At 40.1% G+C, this 20,402-nt stretch overlaps 1 protein-coding gene across 1 annotated transcript in view; it reads left to right on the top strand.

The window, feature by feature from the left end:
• EML6 (echinoderm microtubule associated protein like 6) overlaps positions 1-20,402 on the top strand; it is a 264,728-nt gene that overhangs the window by 176,810 nt on the left and 67,516 nt on the right. Inside the window, exons 21-27 of the mRNA XM_011996533.1 lie at positions 5,729-5,829; positions 7,130-7,332; positions 9,605-9,716; positions 9,961-10,088; positions 14,630-14,771; positions 18,049-18,201; positions 18,375-18,506. Coding sequence (XP_011851923.1) covers positions 5,729-5,829; positions 7,130-7,332; positions 9,605-9,716; positions 9,961-10,088; positions 14,630-14,771; positions 18,049-18,201; positions 18,375-18,506 — 971 coding nt within the window. The remainder of the gene's footprint in view (positions 1-5,728; positions 5,830-7,129; positions 7,333-9,604; positions 9,717-9,960; positions 10,089-14,629; positions 14,772-18,048; positions 18,202-18,374; positions 18,507-20,402) is intronic.

The raw sequence follows: 20,402 nt of genomic DNA, 5'->3' as shown, positions 1-20,402 counted from the left end.
CCAGATTGCACCACTGCACTCCAGCCTGAGTGACAGAGTAAGAATCTGTCTCAAAAAAAGAGAAAAAAAAAAAAAAAAAAACCTAGTGCAGTGACTCACACCTGTAATCCCAGCACTTAGGGAGGTTGAGGTGGGTGGATCACCTGAGGTCAGGAGTTTGAGACCAGCCTGAACAACATGATGAAACCCCATCTTTACTAAAAATACGAAAAATTAGCCAGGCATGGTGGCACATGCCTGTAATCTCACCTACTCAGGAGACTGAGACAGGAGAATCATTTGAACCTGGGAGGCAGAGGTTGTAGTGAGCCAAGATTGTGACACTACATTCCAGCCTGGGCAACAAGAGCAAAACTCCGTCTCAAAAAAAAGAATTTTTTTTTTGGATGCTTAACGTTTTTATGGTTATCTGGTTGATTTCTTCTCTTAAACTTTAAGAGGTTAAACACATTTCACCTTTAGACCTTTTTCTCCCCTAATTGTTCACGGTATGTCCAGTGATGTATCCTGGCTCTAATGTCCATGTTCACTTTTGATTTTCAAAGAGTCAGAGTCCCAGAATTCCATCTCTTCCTTGCCTCTCATCGTAGAGTCCACATTCATGTAGCCATAATGGATCAGGAGACATTCTATTCTTTTTACTGTGGAAAATTTCAAAGTTACGCCAAAGTAGAGGGAATAGCATAATGAACCCTCTATACCCGTCACCCAGTTGCAGCAATGATTAGCATCCTACACGTTGCACAGATCTTTCCTTCTCTCTCTCTTTTTTTTTTTTTAAACTTTTTTGTTTGTTTGTTTTTTCTTGAGATAGAATCTTGCTCTGTCACCCAGAGTGAGAGAGTGAGAATCTCACTGCTGGAGTGCAGTGGTGCGACCTCAGCCCACTGCAATCTCCTCCTCCTGGGTTCAAGCAATTATCCTATCTCAGCCTCCTTAGTAGCTAGGATTACAGGTGCCTGCCACCACCCCTGGCTAATTTTTTGTATTTTTAGTAGAGAACAGGGTTTCACCATGTTGGCCAGGCTGGTCTCGAACTCCTGACCTCAGCTGATCCGCCCACCTCAGCCTCTCAAAGTGCTGGGATTACAGGCATGTGCCACCACGCCTGGCCTCTTTTTTTAATCTATTATTCAGCTTCATATTTTACCTTTAGATATGGTGGGAATGGAAAATGGTGCAGCAACTTGGAAAACATTAGTGCCTCAAAATGTGAAACACACATTCTCCACATTCTGGCCAACACTTGTTATTGTCTGTCGTTTTTATTATAGGCACCTCGTGAGTGTGAAGTGCTATCTCATTATGGTTTTCCCAATAGCTAATGATGTTGAGCATGTTTTCATGTGCTGACTGGGTATATTTTCTCTGTAGAATGTTTAAAGATACCACCCAATTTTAATAGAGTTATTTGTCTTTTTATTACTGAGTTTTAAGAGTTTTAATATATTTTGAATATAGGTCGCTTATCAGATATATGATTTGCAAATAATTTCACCCATGTTCAAGTTTTTAGGCAAGAATACTTTATAGGTACTTCCTGTCACATCAGAAAAGATAAAATCGATGGTTTACCAGAGAGCAGGGAGGCAGTAGGAATGGTCCTTCCCAGGTGCAAGCAATAGGGGTATATTATCTATAGAGAATTTGAAAATAACTAAAAGCCATACTGCTTTTTATTATTCCCATTTGCTGGCAATTCTAAACAATGTTAGTGATGGAATTCCTTCCCTCCAGGATGGACCACTTCCCCAGCACCACCTTGGTGTATGCTGCTGCCCAAAAGGTCTAGTTGTTCTGCTGTCAGTCATACTCAGCTCAATTGGTGGGTTCTGGGAGTATTGACCTGATCCTTTCGTTACACAGCTCCCCATCAACACATTTTCTAACGGTTGTAGCATCAGCTGACAACCTTGGGCTAAACTGATTACTTAATTTGGGTTAAAAGTGGTAATTTTCTAATTTTATTCATTCTTCATATTAGCTAGAATTATTTTATAAACAAGAATTTTCCCTCGTGAACCATTTGGTTTCTCCGAAATATAATTCTCACAGGAAGTGTTTCTTTAAATGTTAGGGTTATTTTATTTTTGTCTATAACTTGCTGATTTTTTTTCCCAGTTTGTCATTCATCCTTTGAGTTTGCTATGGTGTTTTTCATCAAGCAATAGGTTTCTATTTTTATGTGGTTATATTTATTAATCTTTTATTGCTTCAAGATTTTCATATTTAGAAAAATATTGCCCATTCTCACATTAAAAAGAAATCATCTATTCTAATGTTCTATGGCTTCATCTTTTATATTTAGGTCTCTAAATAGTTTATAATCTATTCTAGTATCTGAGGAACAGGTCCAACTTTGTTTTTTCCTTATGGCTGCCAAGGTGTTCCAAACACTATTTTTTCCCTTTTTAAATAGATTTTATATTTTAGAGTGGTTTTAGGTTGACAGCAAAATTGAGCAGAAAGTACAGAGAGTTCCCATTACCTCCTACCTCCTCATATGCACAGCCTCCCCTACTATCACCATCGTGCACTAGAGTGGTACATTTGTTACAATTCATGAACCTACCTTGACACATTATCACCCGAAGTCCATAGTTTATATTAGCGTTCACTCTGTTTTGTACATTCTATGAGTTTTGACAAATGTATATTGACACATGATCTATCATGATACTGTTACCAAGCTAGCAATGGGCTTGCTGCCCAAAAAGCATAGACGCCAATACTATGCCACCAGCTTTTGTGAAAAGAGTTTATTGCAGTTTGACGGCAAGGAGACAGGGGGCAATGCTCAAATCTCTCTCTCAAGCTGGTGACTGGGGCCGGATTCATAGCAGCGGGTAATGAGGCGTGATCTGATTGGATCTTACAATGCAGTGTTGCCAGGAAACATGATAGGACTGGATCATGCCATGAGGTGTGTAGTTCTTAATTTGGTCCCTGTTCCTTGGTCCAATCACTTAGGTTCCACCCATGGTTGCACGCTTGGTTCATCTGGGCATGATCAAGTTATATAACTTGCAACTTGGGTTCCATGATAACTGAAAAACAACTCACCATTGTATTATGTAAAGTTGAAACAGACTGGGCTGATTCTGCAGTTACCACAGTATATTCAGAAGAGTTTCACTGCCCTAAAATTTCTTTGTGTTCTGCCTATTTATCCCTTCATCCCTCCCTCCCCTGTATACTGTGGCAACCACTAATTTTTTAGCATCTTTGTAGTTTTACCTTTTCCAGAGTGTCGTATAATTGAAACCATACAGTATATGGTCTTTTCTGATTGGCTTCTTTTACTTAATGATATATATTTACTTTTCTTCCATGTCTTTTCATGATGTGGTAGTTCATTTCTTTTTAGCACTGAATAATATCCATTGTCTGGATGTACCACAGTTTGTTTACCCATTCACCTGCTAAAGGACATCTATGTTGCTGCCAAGTTTTGACAATTATGAATAAAGCTGCTATAAATATCTATGTGCAGGTTTCTGTGTGGACATAAGTTTTCAGCTCATTTAGGCAAATATCAACGAATATAATTGCTGGTTATATGGTAATAATATGCTTAGTTTTGTAAGAAATTGCCAAACTGTCTTTCAAAATAGCTGTATCATTTTGCATTCCCACCAGCAATTAACAAGAGTTCTTATCACTCCACAGACTAGCCAGCATTTGGCGTCAAACACCATTTATTTTAAAAGTTCATCTTTCCTGCTATTGATATAAGACCTTGTCTTTGTTATATACTACATTTTTATATTCATTATATGTGTCTGTTTCAAGATTTTCTGTTTTGTCATTTGTCAGTCAACTCATACACAGGTACTATACTGTTTTAATTACAGAGCCTTTATAGATTGTTTTAATATCTGGGAGAGCTACTCTTTGCACTCTGCTTTTCTGTTTCCATTTTCCTGGTCATTCCTGCTGGATTATTCTTCCATGAGAACTTTAAAATCAAGGTGTCTAACTCCGGATTAAACACACACACACACACCCCGTGGTCTTTTTATTGGAACTAAGTTGAATTTATAAACTAAGGGATAACTGCTATCTTTAGGATTGAGTTTTCTTTTCCAAGAACATGGAATATGGTTCTATTTTTTAAAGTCTGCCTTTTTAATCTTACAGATCAGGTCTTTTTTCTCTCTTCATTTTTATATGTTGTATGTTTCTTGTTGAGTTTATGCCTTGTTATTTTTATTGTTTATAAATAGAGTCCTCTACTCCGTCATATTTTTCAACCGGTCATTGTATATGCAAAGGTTATTGATTTGGTATTGAATTTTATATAATGCAGCTTTACTAAAATGTCTTACTTGTAGTCATTTTAAAATTACTTCCCTTTGAATTTTTTAGATATGTATAATCTGCAAATATGATTAGTTTTAGCTCTTCCATTCCAGCTCTTGTGCCTTTTAAAATCTTGTCTAACTGCATTAGTTCATGTGTTCAATATGATGTTAAATGGTAGTGGTAATTATCCTGACTCTATTGGGAATGCCATTAAGTAAGAATCTTTTGAGTGTGTACACACAAATATGATGAATAAGCTATTTCAACATGTTCTGTCTTTAAAGAAAGGATAATGACACATAGCATGTCTGGAGAGCCAGCCTATATATAGTTACCTTGAATAAATCTGTATTTCTCAATGATGAAGTACAGGGAAACATAAATATCTAAAGGACAAGTCTGAAGCATCCTTTAATTTCTGCTGTATTGGGTGTTGAGTGTTTTATTTTTTAAATCATGGATGAGTGTTAGATTTTTGTCAAATACGTTTTCAGCATCTGGAAATGATAATATGATTTTTCTCTTTACATCTATTAATATGATCAATTGTATTACTTGATTCCTTAATATTGAGCCACCCTTGTGTTTGGTCCTAATGTATTATTTTTAATATGCATTCAGATTCCATTTGCTAATATTTATGATGTTTGTATCTATATTCATAAGACAGATTGATCAGTCATGTTCTTTTTGTTAATTGCTTTTTTTTTTACATTATTAAAATTATGTCCTAACATATCAAAGACCATCAAATAGTCCCTCTCATGCTGTGAGATGCCAAGTCTACAGCCCAGGTCTACAATTGGCCTTTACATTTATATTTGTCCGTCTGCCCCTTGAGTTATAAACCTACATCTCTGAATGTGCAGCATCCCAAAGTGCCTCGAATCAATAGAAGACATCCTTTCTCTTTCCATAGCTGTGGGTCCAGGGCTTCAACTTCTAGATGATATGTTTCCAGCTGAAAACCCATTTAACCCAGAGCAATGCTTTCCACAGCAAGAGTGGTTCATGTGAAGCTTTTCGTTAATACTATCTCTTTCCTCCTGCACAAGAGGGGAAAAAGAGGAGTCAATACTATCTCTTTCCTTCTGCATATCCCCAGAATTACTTGCAACCCCACAGTGGTGGCATTAATTTTATCTTATGGAGACATTATGACATGTTTTAAATGTTTCATTACTTTGTTTAACGTATAAGTAAATAAACTTTGGCAGCAATATTAGGGTAAGAAGAAAGGGCTCAAACATGCAAAGAAAAGTGATAGCTCATTATTTTAATGTAGATGCCTGTGTGGATTTTAAACCATTTTCTAATTTAGTGGTCCTGTTAGATGTGCTTAAAATTAGACCAAATGCATGCTTTTAATAAAACTGTTGCTTCCATTCAAACTAGACTTTTATTTCCTATTTGTCTCTTACAGAGGACATAAAGATAAGATATTTGTGGTAAAGTGTAACCCACACCATGTTGACAAACTGGTTACAGTTGGGATAAAGCACATCAAGTTCTGGCAACAAGCAGGTACTGTCCTTTGGGTTTATCATTTATGTGACTGAGAGCTTGACCCTAGCTGGAAAGAAAAACAAAACGAAACTACTGCTACTACCTGGCTTATCTCTGCAATCTAAAATAAAAATGCGCCTAAAAAAGTTCACTCCCAAACTCACTTAGAACGCTTTGAAGCTTAGAACACTCTATATGATGCTATGCATATTCATCAATACCTAGAAAGCTTTGGAAAATGTTCTGCTGTGAAAATAATCATTTTTATATTTAGTCGTCTGTTCTGAAAGCAGTAATTATGTTAGACTACTGCACAGGAAATAAAATGATCATTTTGGTTGAGTGAATAAAATTGTATCTATTTGGAGGGTTCCTTTATTTATCTATTACTGAATTTAAACCTGAATTAAACTCTGAGTCTGCCCACAAATAGGTGGTCCAATAAATATTGGTGGATTTAATGTTGATAATAATGATAAATAAATAAGCATGAGAAAACATAAAGGATACCTTAGTCTTCTCACTAATAAGTCAGACTTAATACAATTGAATCTGAATTCTTCATATCAGCTTTGGTACCAAGCCCAATTTTATTATGCAGAAACTGTGAATAAGGTTCTGTTTCAGTGCATTTTGCTTTTAAAAGAAGGTAATGCCACCCAATATGTCTGGAAAGCCAGCCTGTGCATAACTGTCATGAATAAAGCTGGGTTTCTCAGTGACAGGAAGTGTGGGGAAATGTGAATGTATAAGGGGCAAATCTAATGACTTGTCCCGTATACTACATTTTCCTACAAAACAATTCATTTTTCTCACCCCAAAATTGCTGTGATAAATAAGCAGAGCACATATAACATGTTTATATTTTACATTTATAGTCAGTACTATTTTTATTGTTTTTGGTCAGCATTCATGAAGACTTTGCTTGCTCCTCTAGGCACTTAGTCACTCTTTCTCTTGGTTGACACAGAACTTGTGCTGAGCCTCAGTTAGACGCGTGTCTTGGAGTGAGATGCATATTGAGTCCTCCCTCCAGCCAGACTCTGAGTTCCTTGAATGCAGGAACCCTCTTTTCATCTTCATATCCCAGCAGTGCGCACTGCACCTGCCATATGTAGGGGTTCAATGAACCCTGAGTTAATGAATGAATGAGAAATACTCTTACAATATTTCTGTTTGTGATGTTCTCTGCCACTTTTAGACATCTTTACATAAATACCTAATGAGAAACACCAGATTTCTCACGGAAGTAGGCATTCTATATGCTCATAGGAAGTGCCAGATTTTTTAAATAATAACTGTTCTTGATCCACTCTAGGTGGGGGCTTCACTTCTAAAAGAGGAACTTTTGGAAGCATTGGAAAATTGGAAACAATGATGTGTGTTTCTTATGGACGAATGGAAGATCTAGTGTTCTCAGGAGCAGCTACTGGAGATATTTTTATTTGGAAAGACATTCTACTACTGAAGACAGTGAAAGCTCATGATGGGCCTGTGTTTGCTATGTATGCATTGGATAAGGTATGGCCTGCGTTTCAGCATTCATTTTCCACATCAGCCTTCTAAAATTATAAGGTAGTCTTAGGATGGCCCACCAAGAGGATGCCTGTATCTAAAACAGGCCTTTCTGAATTAGGAAGTAGTTGTCATGAAGCTCCGTCAAGAGACAATAGGAAAGCAAAGATATTTTTATAATTTCATTTATAGTTGTTTCTTTATATGCAGCTTCTCTCCACTTTTTCCACACATTCTCTTTCTGGCCTCCACTCATAAGAGTCCCTTAAGAAGTGCCAGGATAAATGTGGACACTTAGCAGCAGAAGAGTCCTGAGAAATACTTCAGCATTGTCTTCCTCCTTGGTGACACAACGGGCAGAGACCTAAAAGTCAGGTGGTTACATTATTGTTCCAGACATCGATTTGCTATGACAGAAATTTACATCCATAACCAGCTTGCTCCTGTATAGAAAGGCTCGGCTTTCACAAGAGTGTTAGAGTGAAGACTGTTCACTGGCCATATTTCCACTCAAGCTCATCATGATTGCCCTGGTCTGTCTACTTGCCTTTCAGTGTCCCTTTACAAAGATTACACTTACCTTCTGTCTTAGTCTGTTTTTGCTGCTGTAACAGAATTTCTGAGACTAGGTGCTTTATAATGAACAGAAGTTTATTGGCTCACAGTTCTGGAGGCTGGGAAGTCCAAGATTAAGGGGCTGCAACAGGGAAGGGCCTTCTTGCTGTGTTACCCAATGGCTGAAGGGCCAATAAGAGTGGGAGGGGCCAAAATCACCCTTCTATAATGAACCCACTCCTACAATAACGGCATTAACCCATTCATGAGGGCAGATCCCTCATGGTCTAGTCACCTCTGAAAGTTCCTACATCTTAATACTGTTACAGAGGCAGTTAAATTTCAACATGAGTTTTGGAGGCAACTAACATTTAAACCATAGCACCTTCAGTGTTTTAAAACACTTTATTCAATCAACTTGCCAGCAAATATCAACTTCTTTTCAGTTACTTCCAGTTTGCTGGTGGTACCACTTCATCTGTGCCCTCTGACCTCCAGTTTAAGCCATCTACTACTCCTAACCCACGCCTCAATTTTCATTTACCTGTCCTTAGGCAAATGTGTTGATTCTACTACAAAAGTAAGTTCTTGTTAGATAAGCAACTACAATGGTGGTTTTAGTGGCTAAGCTGTTTTTGGTTTTTTTGTTTGTGTTTTTATTTTACTGGCAAATATGTTTTTGATTAGACTGGCAAGTATTAGAAAAGATTGAAGAAGAAGAAAGAATTTCTGTAGGCCCAGAAGTAAATATGGTGTAACTTGTTTAAGCTATTGTTGTTTGGTAAATTAAGCTGCAAAATCATGAGAAAAGACAAGGATATCACAATATAATGTACTGCATTTAAATTTAATTTGGGGATTGAATTTTCCTGGGTACAAATTCTATATAAGGATAAGGATGTTTAATGTTACACACTTCAAAATATTATTTCTTTGTAAACTTTGTAAAAATGCATTAAATTAAAAGTTGCTGAGGAAGCAATGAATTACTCAGCTTTTTTCTTTAAAAAAAAAAAAAAAAAAACCCCTCTAAGAACAGTTGGCATATATAATAAATTACCAGAAAGGAAAACTAGTACAGCCAAAAAATTATAAGCTTAGAACAGGAATAAAGATCACTGTTCAGTAAAAAAATCCAATATGTTAAGCTTTTTACTTTCCAGATTTTTGTAAAAATTAATCTGGATTTTAATTATGGTAATTATGTCTATTGAATGAAATAGGATAGTTTCATTGTATGAAGTACCTAAGTTACTCTTAATAAATAGTGATGTTTTCTTCTGGACATGACTTTTATTTTTAAATGTCTAACAATAATTTTAAACTGTGATGTTAACTTCAATCCATTTGGTCAGAGTATGTGAGATACCAGAAACTCTGCTAGGTTTTGAGGTTGGTTCCATTCTGTAGGAACCACATTCTGGTTGGGAGACTGAGCACAGGCACAGTCATGCTTGATCAGTGGGCCAGCTGCCAACCAGTGTTCTGAAGAGAGTGCAATGGATACATGATGAGAAAGTGCTTAATCTTGCTAGGGGAGTGTTGGAGAAATGCTCCCAGAAAATAGTATTCAAACATTATTATCAGCAGAGTTTTCCATCTCATATATTTAGGAAGGTAACATCCACAAAGCTGCCTTACTCACAGGGGAATCCTTCTGGGGCCAAGTGGGTAATTGGTCATTTTGATGTGTATATAACACCTCCCATGTGTGCCTTCACAGGGCTTTGTAACGGGTGGAAAGGACGGCATCGTGGAGCTCTGGGATGATATGTTTGAAAGATGCTTGAAGACTTATGCCATTAAAAGATCAGCATTGTCAACTAGCTCAAAAGGTGCCACTTCTAAACATGTAATAGAAATCTTTGTGTTCATAGAGATGAAGAAGATGGTACTAAAGTTTTTAGAAAACTATTAGCCAATCAATTTTCTCCCTCTTCCATGTTTCGAACTCTCTTCTCCTGGTAGAAATGTCAAGGCTGACTGCCTAGTACCTCGTTCTTTGGAGCTATACAAATTGAATTTATACTGAGAAGCAGTGTTTTTGTTATTTTATTAAATATGCCATCCTCTTCCCAGGCTTGCTTTTGGAAGATAACCCTTCAATTCGTGCCATCACGTTGGGACATGGACATATCCTGGTGGGAACAAAAAATGGAGAGATTCTGGAAATTGATAAGAGCGGCCCAATGACACTACTTGTTCAGGTACTGTTTGTACCTATTCTAAACTGCAGCTCACATCAGGGCTGGGACTAGGGTGAGGCAAAGTTGATGCTTAGGTTCCAAAACTTAAGGAGGCACTCACTCTCAGGGTTGCACAAGAGTTGAACTAGTTACCTATTGCTGTGTAACAAATTGCCACAAACTTAGCAGCTTAAAACAACACACATTTATTGTCTCAGTGTCTGTGGATCAAGAATCTGAGCACAGCTTAACTGGATCCTCTGCTTAGTGTTTTATAAGGTTGCAATAAAGACCAGGATTATGGTCTCATCTGAGGCTAAACTGGGGAAGATTCTTCCAAGCTCACTCATGCTGTTGGCAGAATTTAATTGCTTGTAAGTGTAGAACTAAGGGCTTTTCTTTTTTCTTTCTTGCTGGCTGTTGGCTAGAGGCCAGTCTCAACTCCTAGAGGCTGCCCACAGTTCCTTGCCACATAGGGTTTCCCAACATTGCTGCTTTCTCAAAGCCAAAAACAGAGGAAAAAAATAGACACTACACTCTTACGTTACATAATTATGTAATCACATATGTGGAATCATGAACATTCAATCACCTTTGCCATATTCTGTTGGCTAGAAACAAGCCACAGGTCATACCACACTCAAAGGGAGGTGATTATGCAAGAATGTGAAAACCAGGAGGAGTATGAGGGTCACCATCACTGGCCACCCTCTGGCCACCAGTTATTCATGCCCCTACCACATACAGAATTCTTTACCTCCACCCCCAAGGTCCCCAAGAGCCTTATCACATTACAGGATCTGCTCAAAGTCCAGAATCTCATTATCTAAATTGGGTCCAGGTGTGGAAGAGATGCCTTAGGTATAAGTCCTGTCAATCTGTCTATCCATAAAATGAACAAGACAAGTTACCTACTCCCCACATGCCAGATGCACCAGTGCCCCTTGGGAATATGGGCCTCACTGTAGTCTCAGCCTTGATCCACATAAACACATTACATCCTCCTTAATCCCTGTCTTCCCTCAAAAGTCATATTTAGGTAAAATTGAACTAAAATAAATGTAACAGAACCCTTTAGGAGCCAAGAAATAATAAAATCTCACCTCAGGGATGAGGATGTGGTAGAGTGTGGAGGTGCATAGGTAGTCCTGCCCAGTATGGTGATGGATAAGACCATATTTAGTTGGAAGAGGCATGGTGAGGGGTGAAGGATGTGTGTTCAGAAGTTGGAGGGAAAAGAAAATGCCCTGATCATATGAGCAGTCAGAACTTCCAAGATTCCAGTGCAGGAGCTTCCCTTCCTTGCCCTGATCTCTGGGTGATGCCTGCAGGCTTGCTGTATTAGGAGTGAATCCCCAAATCCCACTGAGAGGGTCCCTCTGACTTAGTGTATCATGGAAACACATGTGCATATACACTATGGCTCAGGACACCGCAAGGCTTTAAAAACACATGTGCCCAAGTCCTATCCTGGATATCCTGAATAAATCTGCTTTTTAAAAAGAAAAAATCTATGTGAAAAACAAACCTCGAAAGCTCTGCAGCTGGTCGTGCCTGGCAGCCAGGCTGGGGAATGAGGCTGGAGATACATCCTTGAGGCATGATGTCTTTGTTCTCCAGCTGTCTTGCTTTTGTTGTTTACTTCCAAACGAAATCTTTTTTTTCTGGCCATAACTTCTCATCTAATTTTACTGAAAAATATTTATTTACTTTTTAATCTCCAAATGTTTGAGAATGTAAATTGTTTCCATGTATGCTACATTGCTAGATATTTTGGAAGATTTATGCTATGATATGATTTAAATAATACTGTAAGATCTTTTTTTTTTTTTTTTTTTTTTTTTTGAGACGGAGTCTCGCTCTGTAGCCCAGGCTGGAGTGCAGTGGCCGGATCTCAGCTCACTGCAAGCTCCGCCTCCCGGGTTCACGCCATTCTCCGGCCTCAGCCTCCCGAGTAGCTGGGACTACAGGCGCCCGCCACCTTGCCCGGCTAGTTTTTTTTTTTGTATTTCTTAGTAGAGACGGGGTTTCACCGTGTTCGCCAGGATGGTCTCGATCTCCTGACCTCGTGATCCACCCGTCTCGGCCTCCCAAAGTGCTGGGATTACAGGCTTGAGCCACCGCGCCCGGCCAATAATACTGTAAGATCTAAACTTTGTTTTCTCTCTTGCTGTGTTACACTTGAGGTAGTTTGGTTTAAATATGTTTTATGCTTGTTAAAGGCTTTCCACTTCTTAATTCTCTACAATTCTATTCTTTCCTATGTTTCTTTCTATTGCTCTAGTAAGAAAAATAACCACAGCAATCATATATTCAGCACCTACTCTGTGTCAGGCAATACTGTTGTACTAAATTTGTCTAATCTCCACAACAGATTGGCTGTGTTAAATTGTTTTATAGATGAGGGACCTAATGCCCAGAAAATTACCCACAGTCACCTGCTGAGAACTGCAGGGCTGGGATTCCATCCAAGGTTTACCAGAGCCCTTTTTCACCTCACCAGGCTGTTCCCCACGTCTCTTAACCTGGACGCGCAGGAAAGCCCCTGAGCTGTGGGGTGGCTGGTTGAGCTGGTGGAAGCTTCAGACCAGATGTTAGTTACCATCTTTGCCACCTACATGTGTACCATTCTCTCCCTTTTTTTCTCAGCATCTCTTTTTCCTCTTCTGCTCTCTCATTTGCTATTTCCCCTTAGGTGGAACTCAGTATTTCAGTTCAGTCCATGTTTGTTGGGCTCTTGCCCAGGTCTGCTCTGTGCTGTGTGTATGCGCAGTGGAATAAGGGCTTCCTGCCTGCCCAGGACCGTCTCACTGTCCTGTTCTGAGAGACGATAGAGGCACCAAGGGAAAGTGAAGGAACTATGGAGGCAGTGTGGGTGAGACGATGGACTGTCCTGCTGGGAGAAGATTTTAGAACCACTGTGCCAGTTTCGGTGGCATGGCAATCCAATCACAGTTGGAATAGATTGCTTATTTTTAATAAGGTTGGGGGAGGGGAGAATGGCAGGTGATGGGTTGTGGCACTTCCCGTCATGTGTGCTTTGAAGCAGTCAGGCGCAGTTGAACAGCTGTTTATGATCAGCTTTATGGGTGATCAGCACCAAAGCAGGATCCTAAGCCCATTTCCTTGTGCCATTCAAGGTCCTCCAAGCCTGCCTTGCTTACTGTCTGATCCTGTGTTACACGGGGATTAAAATAAACAGATTAAGGAAATATAATTTTGATATCAATATAAGGCAGTGGTTTAAAAGGATCTCTGGGTCCCACGATCCTGTTCTTAACTAAAATACACAAAGGGGCTCAGTCTGTGGAAGAGCTTCAAGCAGAGTCAGTCTGGGAAGATGTGAGGTTGACCCCTGACCTGTACCCTGACTGTGACTCTAGGGCTGGGAGGCTTCTGAAGAGAAGACTGGAAAACTGGGGATGTAGGGTGTCCTCAAATCCAATAAATTCAAAAACAATGTCTGTACCCTTCAGCCCCTCATTTTCTCATATTTGAATGTCAGCTGTATTTGGAACTTTACATTTTCTGCCAAATTTACTGTTTTGCTCAAATAGCTTCTCAGTTAAATTGGAATCATCCAATTTCTTTTGGAAAGCCACCTGTTCCCCTTAGCATTCCAGCTACAAACACCTCTCAGATGCCTGTGTGTGGGCTTCCTTTTTGCTCTACTAAGCAAAGCCTTTTTATAATTAGCCATTAAAAAGCAAAAATTCAGTAAATAGTTAATCTGGTCTGTTTTATTGCTCTGTAGCACTAATCTTTACCCTGCGTTATTGAGTGAAAAATTATGAGAATCAAATTCATTTTCTCCCTGTTAAGTGTTCATTTTTTAAAAAATACTGCTTTATCTTAGTTATTATTCTAAGTCAGCCAAGTGTGTTTGTGATGAGATAAAGGTATATGGAATTGGTCCAGTGCTTATTAAGCACCTTTCAGTTTTGGATGTTCATTGTTAGCACATGGACAGGCCAATTTGTGAACAGATGCAGAACCTTAGCTACACCGAGGACACTTGAAATGAAAATTTAGCTTCCTTTATTTCTGCTCTGCCGAATGCTACATGTTCAAAGGACTAAAATTGTGTAAATAATGAGAATATTGCTCTTCAATTCCGCTGACACGAATGGGTCAGACCTGCATCTTTTATAATTTAACTGAAGGAAATGGTTTGTGTCCTTGTGATTCAGCTGCTTTACTAGGAGGATACATATATACTATGTTTATTTAGTATCCACAGAAAAGCAGGCGTTTCACCGTTTACCTGGATGTTTCCAAATGGAAAGATGTTTGGAATCATACAAACAAAACCAATCAGCAACGAGTTCATGTTTTGCTTTGCAAATGAATGATTTAGCATCGTGTAGGTCCAGCTCTAGTTTCAAGTTTAAATGGAAAAATTATTTCGGGTGATCATGTTGGTTCAAGGAAGCTCAAAGTGTGTTTATTCCTGTTTATACCTTTTTGTGACACTCTTGGACTGAATATTCAGCACCGGGCTAAAGAAGGGCTAGCCAGACAGCGTAAGTAGAGTTGATGTTGCCCCTTTTCCTCTCCCACAGGGGCACATGGAAGGAGAAGTGTGGGGGTTGGCAGCTCACCCTCTCCTGCCCATCTGTGCAACAGTGAGCGATGATAAAACACTTCGCATCTGGGAACTGTCCGCCCAGCACCGTATGCTGGCAGTACGGAAACTCAAAAAAGGTACGTAACGCCACCTTACACATCTGTCAGAGTACTTACAAGTAACAATGTGTCAGGTTTATTCACTCATGTAATTAGTATTTACTGAGGGCCCCTGTTATATGCCCACAAATATGCTGGGCAATGGGAATTTTATATTGGTTGCTACAGTCTTAACTAAGCACATGTAGAATTATTCAGAAGGCTAGCCTAATCCAGTTCCATTTCTCACTTCATTTTCCTTGCACTGCACAGATATTTGCCACCTGGGGGCAATATGTCCTTCTTCTTCTCATCGAGAGCTGTGGGAGTCAATTGAAACTCATCAGCTTTTAAAGAATGCTGTTTATTTTGTAACTAACTGTCTCCAGAACTTACTTTATGACTTGAAAACAAACATCAATTATATAGAAATGTAATACTTAAGAAATGGGTAAATATGTCTTGAACACCTATATGCACTAGAACTATGAGGTGTACTGAGAGGTACAAATTCAGCGAACATTTATTAAGTAGCTTCTGTGTAGCAGGCACAGGGGATCCCATGATGAATGGTCCCATCTCTAGTGTCAGAGATAGATAGGACTTGAACAGAGTCCCAGCAGCATATCCATTCAAATTTGATAATTTGAGGAGAGTCTTTAAAACGGGACTATTTATAAAGGGATGGGGAAGGTGTGAGGAAATGACCGGGGATAGTGCAGCACTATGCAGCTAGTAATGGCAGCCTCTCTCACTAGCCCTGGCGTGAAGGGGCAGGAGGAGGGGACAACTGCTGCAATCCTGAATATGAGAGCCGCTTGAGATGGCAGCCTGAGAGAAGCCACCACTGTTAGCCAGGGGACTCTGCCAGCATGCAGTGCCCCTGCGGGAGGCGGCCAAGGAAATAAATGGCGCAGCCTCCCTATTCTTCCTCCATCTCTCTAATCTCCCACCCATGCTCCCCCTTGGCCAAACTCAACCAGAAACCAGAGGACAAGGGAGCCCACTGACATTCTCCGTGCAGGCCAGCTTCAGGCACAGAGCAGGGTGGACGAGGGCAAAGAGGGGATGTGGAAGGACAGACTGTAGATATTTGGCACAAAGTACCCTGGAGCCTCAGAGGAGATCTACAGCCTGGAACTGCTTCATCAGGGAGGTGACGAGAGCTGAGGCTTAAAGGATCTGTAAAAGTTCTTAAGAGGAAAGGATGAAATTGGGGCCTGGCCCTAAAATATTTGTACTGAGTAATTTTATAAGCACACGTGAGGATTGTATTCTAGGGTAATAAAATGAAGAAAGCTGTCAAAACAGTATTAACAATAGTGAGGGTGGCTAATATGCCTGGGCCAGCAACTATGCCAGCTCTTTCCATGTAGTCTTTGTAGGAATCCCATGAGTAAGGTTATTATTATTGCCACTTACAAACCAGAAAGCTGAGGCACAGGGAGCTTAATTAGTTTGCACATTTAGTAGGTAATGGAACCAAATTCAATCCCATGCAGTGTGACTCTGAGAACACACCTGTGACCACTGCTTAACACTATCTCCCTCTGCCGTGTTGCCTGTCTTTACACTAGACTCCTGGGAGTTGTACATGGTGGAGGAAAGAGTTCCCAAATCCAAGTCCAAAGCCCATGCTCTTCATCACTACAGGCTAGAATCATTTTGGCCACTAGTTCATATTGGGGGAATGATAGGCCAAGTCCTCACTGTGGAGGACTTGAATGTCAGTCAATGGACTTTATTCCCTAAGTTAAAAATTAGTTAAAAAGAACAACTGTTGACCCGTCTTAGATAGGATAACCATTCAACCTAGTTTACCCCTGTTGTTCTGGTATAATTATTAATAGCTTTCCTCTTCACTCTCAAACGTGTCTTGGTCTGTACGGTAAATTGTGGTTCACCTAATCTTGTTGCTCTTCAAGGGCAGGCTTATCTTTTCATTGTTGCAGTACTGGCACATCAGTTTTGGGTGAGAACATAGCTTTCAGCATACCGTGAACAGAGGAGTTGGTAAAGAGGCTCGGTATTAAATGCCCTGGCACAAGGCCACCTGGCTGTCCTATCCCTGGGGCTGTGCTTACAACTCTTGACAATAAGAATAGTGGCAGAGGGTAGGCATATTCTTAATCGGTTTCCTTTTAGACATACCTTTGCAAAGTCCATGCTCCTGATTCAGAAATGTCTTTGTGACCCTACAAAGCAGTAGAAAACATGGTTCATGCAGTACCATCACCCTAGTGCCAATTAGTTTTCCAGATACCCCTCAAGAGAATGTTCAGATTCCATTCTTCCCATGACAGAAGAGGCAAGAGCAATATCTTTCACCTCTAGAATTATGCATTACAATCCCTGAATCAGAGAATTGGAGCAACTAAACGAACGAGGTCCTCTAAAGCAAGCTGTATGTAAGGCATAATATTTTTTAAAGAAAGTTTTCTGAAAATTTTATAATAGAACTCCTATTCTTAAATATTACCTCTTTTCTTGGAAGCAAAGATACTGGTCCTATTAACCCTATACTATACTCCTTTTCTCCATTTACTTCACTTATTTTTTGAAAACCCCAGGTATTTAAATACTCATAAATGAATGAGTAGACCTCATAGAAGCTGAAAATGTATTTTTGATATTATGATCATTTTCTTTGAATTTGGGGAGAAGAGATGTTTAATTTTATTTTCTTGAGACAGGATCTCCCTCTGTCATCCAGGCTGCAGTGCCATGGTGTGATCACTGCTCACCACACCCTCCGCCTCCAAAGCTCAAGCAATCCTTCCACCTTGTCTCCTGAGTAGTTGGAACTACAGGCATGTACCACTATGCCTGGCTAAGTTTTATATATTTTGTAGAGATGGGATTTTGCTATGTTGCCCAGGCTGGTCTTGAACTCCAGGGCTCAAGCAATCCACCTGCCTTGGCCTCCCGAGGTGCTGGGATTACAGGCATGAGCCACTGCACCCAGCTTATTTCTGTATTTTTTGTAGAGCCTGGGTTTTACCTCTATAAAAAATAACTTTTCAACTAATCTTTAACCTAGGGAATGTTGCAAACCCAGGCTAGTCTTGAACTCCTGGGCTCAAGAGATCCGCCTGCCTCGACCTTCCAAACTGGTGGGATTACAGGCACGAGTCACTGTACACAGCCAAGAGATGCCTTAAATTATGAAGTTTTAGTTTTCACAAGTGTAGTGTCAATTTAAAGGCAGTCACATGTCCGTGCATAATGCCCATGATCAGATTTCTTCATCTCTTCATGTGGTTTGCTTGACAGTGAAGTTTTGGATAATAAGTGTTTTTTGTGGATTCTTCTGTAGGTGGAAGATGCTGTGCCTTTTCCCCTGATGGGAAAGCCTTAGCAGTTGGCTTGAACGATGGGAGTTTCCTGGTTGTAAATGCTGACACTGTTGAAGACATGGTCTCTTTCCATCACAGAAAAGAAATGATCTCTGATATTAAGTTTTCAAAAGGTGAAGATGACAGCAGATACTTTTTAAAATAACACAGTCTTGGGACAAAAAATTACAAGAATGAACTATTTAAATGTTTCTTTGACCATTTCCCCACTTTTAAAATACTAAGTTCCTGGAAGTAAATTCCTATATAAGATACTTTGGTGTTAACCCCACATTTTTCTTTATAGATACGGGAAAATACCTTGCTGTGGCATCCCATGATAACTTTGTGGATATTTACAACGTACTTACAAGCAAAAGGGTTGGCATCTGTAAAGGTGCTTCGAGTTATATTACACACATTGACTGGGACTCTAGAGGTAAAGTATATTGTGGCTTTTAAAATAGAATTTCTGTGTTTAAATAATGTCCATTTATGCATCGTTTCTAGAGAGAATGGCAGTTGAGTATTAGAAATGGGAAAGGGGAATGACTGTAATTTTACAACCCAGAGGCAGCTGCTGCTAACATTTTGAATACTTTTTCCATCTTTTTATGCTTAAGATTATTATTGTCACTATTGATTCAAGCCATTGAGTTTTGAGATGGTTAAAGATACATGATGCCTTTTGTTATCATAGCAAGCCACCACCTCACCTTTAGTTGGGCGTGCTTTCTCCTTGTCTTGGGTCTTCTTTCTCCTTGTCTTGGGTCTCCTCCTTCTCCTCCTGGCTTGTTTCCCTTTTCCACCCAAGACTCCACCTCTTAGAGAACCACCCAAAAAACCTCAAGCAATTTTCCTCCTCCAGCAGAGGTAGAAATCTACATTCAGCCTGCCTAAAGTTTCTCTGCTCTATAAAACTCCCAGCCTACTCCCACCTCCTCCAAGTCATGCCCACAAATGCCATCAGGATTTGTCTTTTTAACAAATCTAGCTTTTATGGTGTTGCAAAGTCTTAAGCTAGCAAATGTGGAGGCTCTGGAAGTGAGTAAGACATGGTTTCTGCTCCCTGTGGAGTTTATAATTGAGTGAGGGAGACATACTCATCCATAAATAATACAAGAGCACAAAGTGGGTATGGTGTGAGTAAGCAGTGGTGAGTCACAGGGGAGGTGGTGAGCAGGGACTCAGAACGGGCCACGGCAGCATTCTGTACCCAGGATGGAACATTGCACTGTAGGGTGAGTCACTGTAAATCCTATCCTCGAGACTCGGCTGGTGTTAAGAGTCTGGAGCAGGCACTTGGGAATGGGCAGCATTCCCGCCTTCAGAGACATTGTAGTCCACTGTGGTAGAAAAGCACCATGCCCAATGTATGCTCTGAGGGAAATCTCCTTGGAGGTAATCCACAGAGCCTCCATAGAAGGAAGTAACCTTTGAGGTTGATCTTGAGAGTCGAGGAGAAATCCACCAGATAGCACAATCAAGGAAGAGCCATTCCAGGCAAGAAGGAATATGGCATATGAAGAGCAAAGGTGGGAAGAACCAGGGGGTAATGAAGAAATAGAAGTGCTGAGTGGCTGAGGGTGTACAGGGAGGGGAATGTGGAGACGCAGGCTGGGACGGAGTAGAAGTTTCATGCTCAACTGTGTACTTGTAGGTACTAGGTAACTCTGAGGGATCTAGAGTGGGGCATTCCCTCCCATCTTGGGGAGAAGACGTGAGCCTGGAGTGGGAGCAGTTAAAATTAATCAGGAGAACGATGATGAAGGCCTCAGCCAAAAACGTATTTCAGAGATGCCAGAACATTTTTTTTTCAAGTAATTCTTGGAGTAGTGGCCTTAGACCAGGACTTGGAAACCCTTCTGCCCGACAGGTATTTAGTTGTAACTATACTTGCCATACTGAAATTTGGACTTTGTTTCAGCTTTACAGCATTCAGGGGTTTTATACAGTGCAGTAGATAGAGAAGAAAGCATGCGATGCACTGCATTTATACAAGGTAGTACAAGTCCCAACAAGGGCAACGGGAGATCAGATAAGTCCATTTCGCTTTCATGTCAGGGTAGTGACAGCCGGACACAGTGCCGAGGGCTTCGACCGGCATTTAAGACCAGGCAGGGGACTATGACTTATGTAGGAACTGGTGAGGCCGATGAAAGCAGTTGCTTCTCAGACTCTTCTTTGATATTCTCTGCTTTTTTTTTTTTAAAAGCAGTGATTTCTCCCTATTTATTATCTTGCTATTCTCTTGCCAGGTAGAATAGGGTGTGATTAACTTTATTTAGAATCCAACACACACACACACACACACACACACACACACACACACACA

Source organism: Mandrillus leucophaeus, unplaced genomic scaffold (genome assembly GCF_000951045.1).
Source record: "Mandrillus leucophaeus isolate KB7577 unplaced genomic scaffold, Mleu.le_1.0 Scaffold518, whole genome shotgun sequence".
NCBI lineage: Eukaryota > Metazoa > Chordata > Mammalia > Primates > Cercopithecidae > Mandrillus > Mandrillus leucophaeus.
This window is presented reverse-complemented; position numbering and strand designations above follow the sequence as displayed.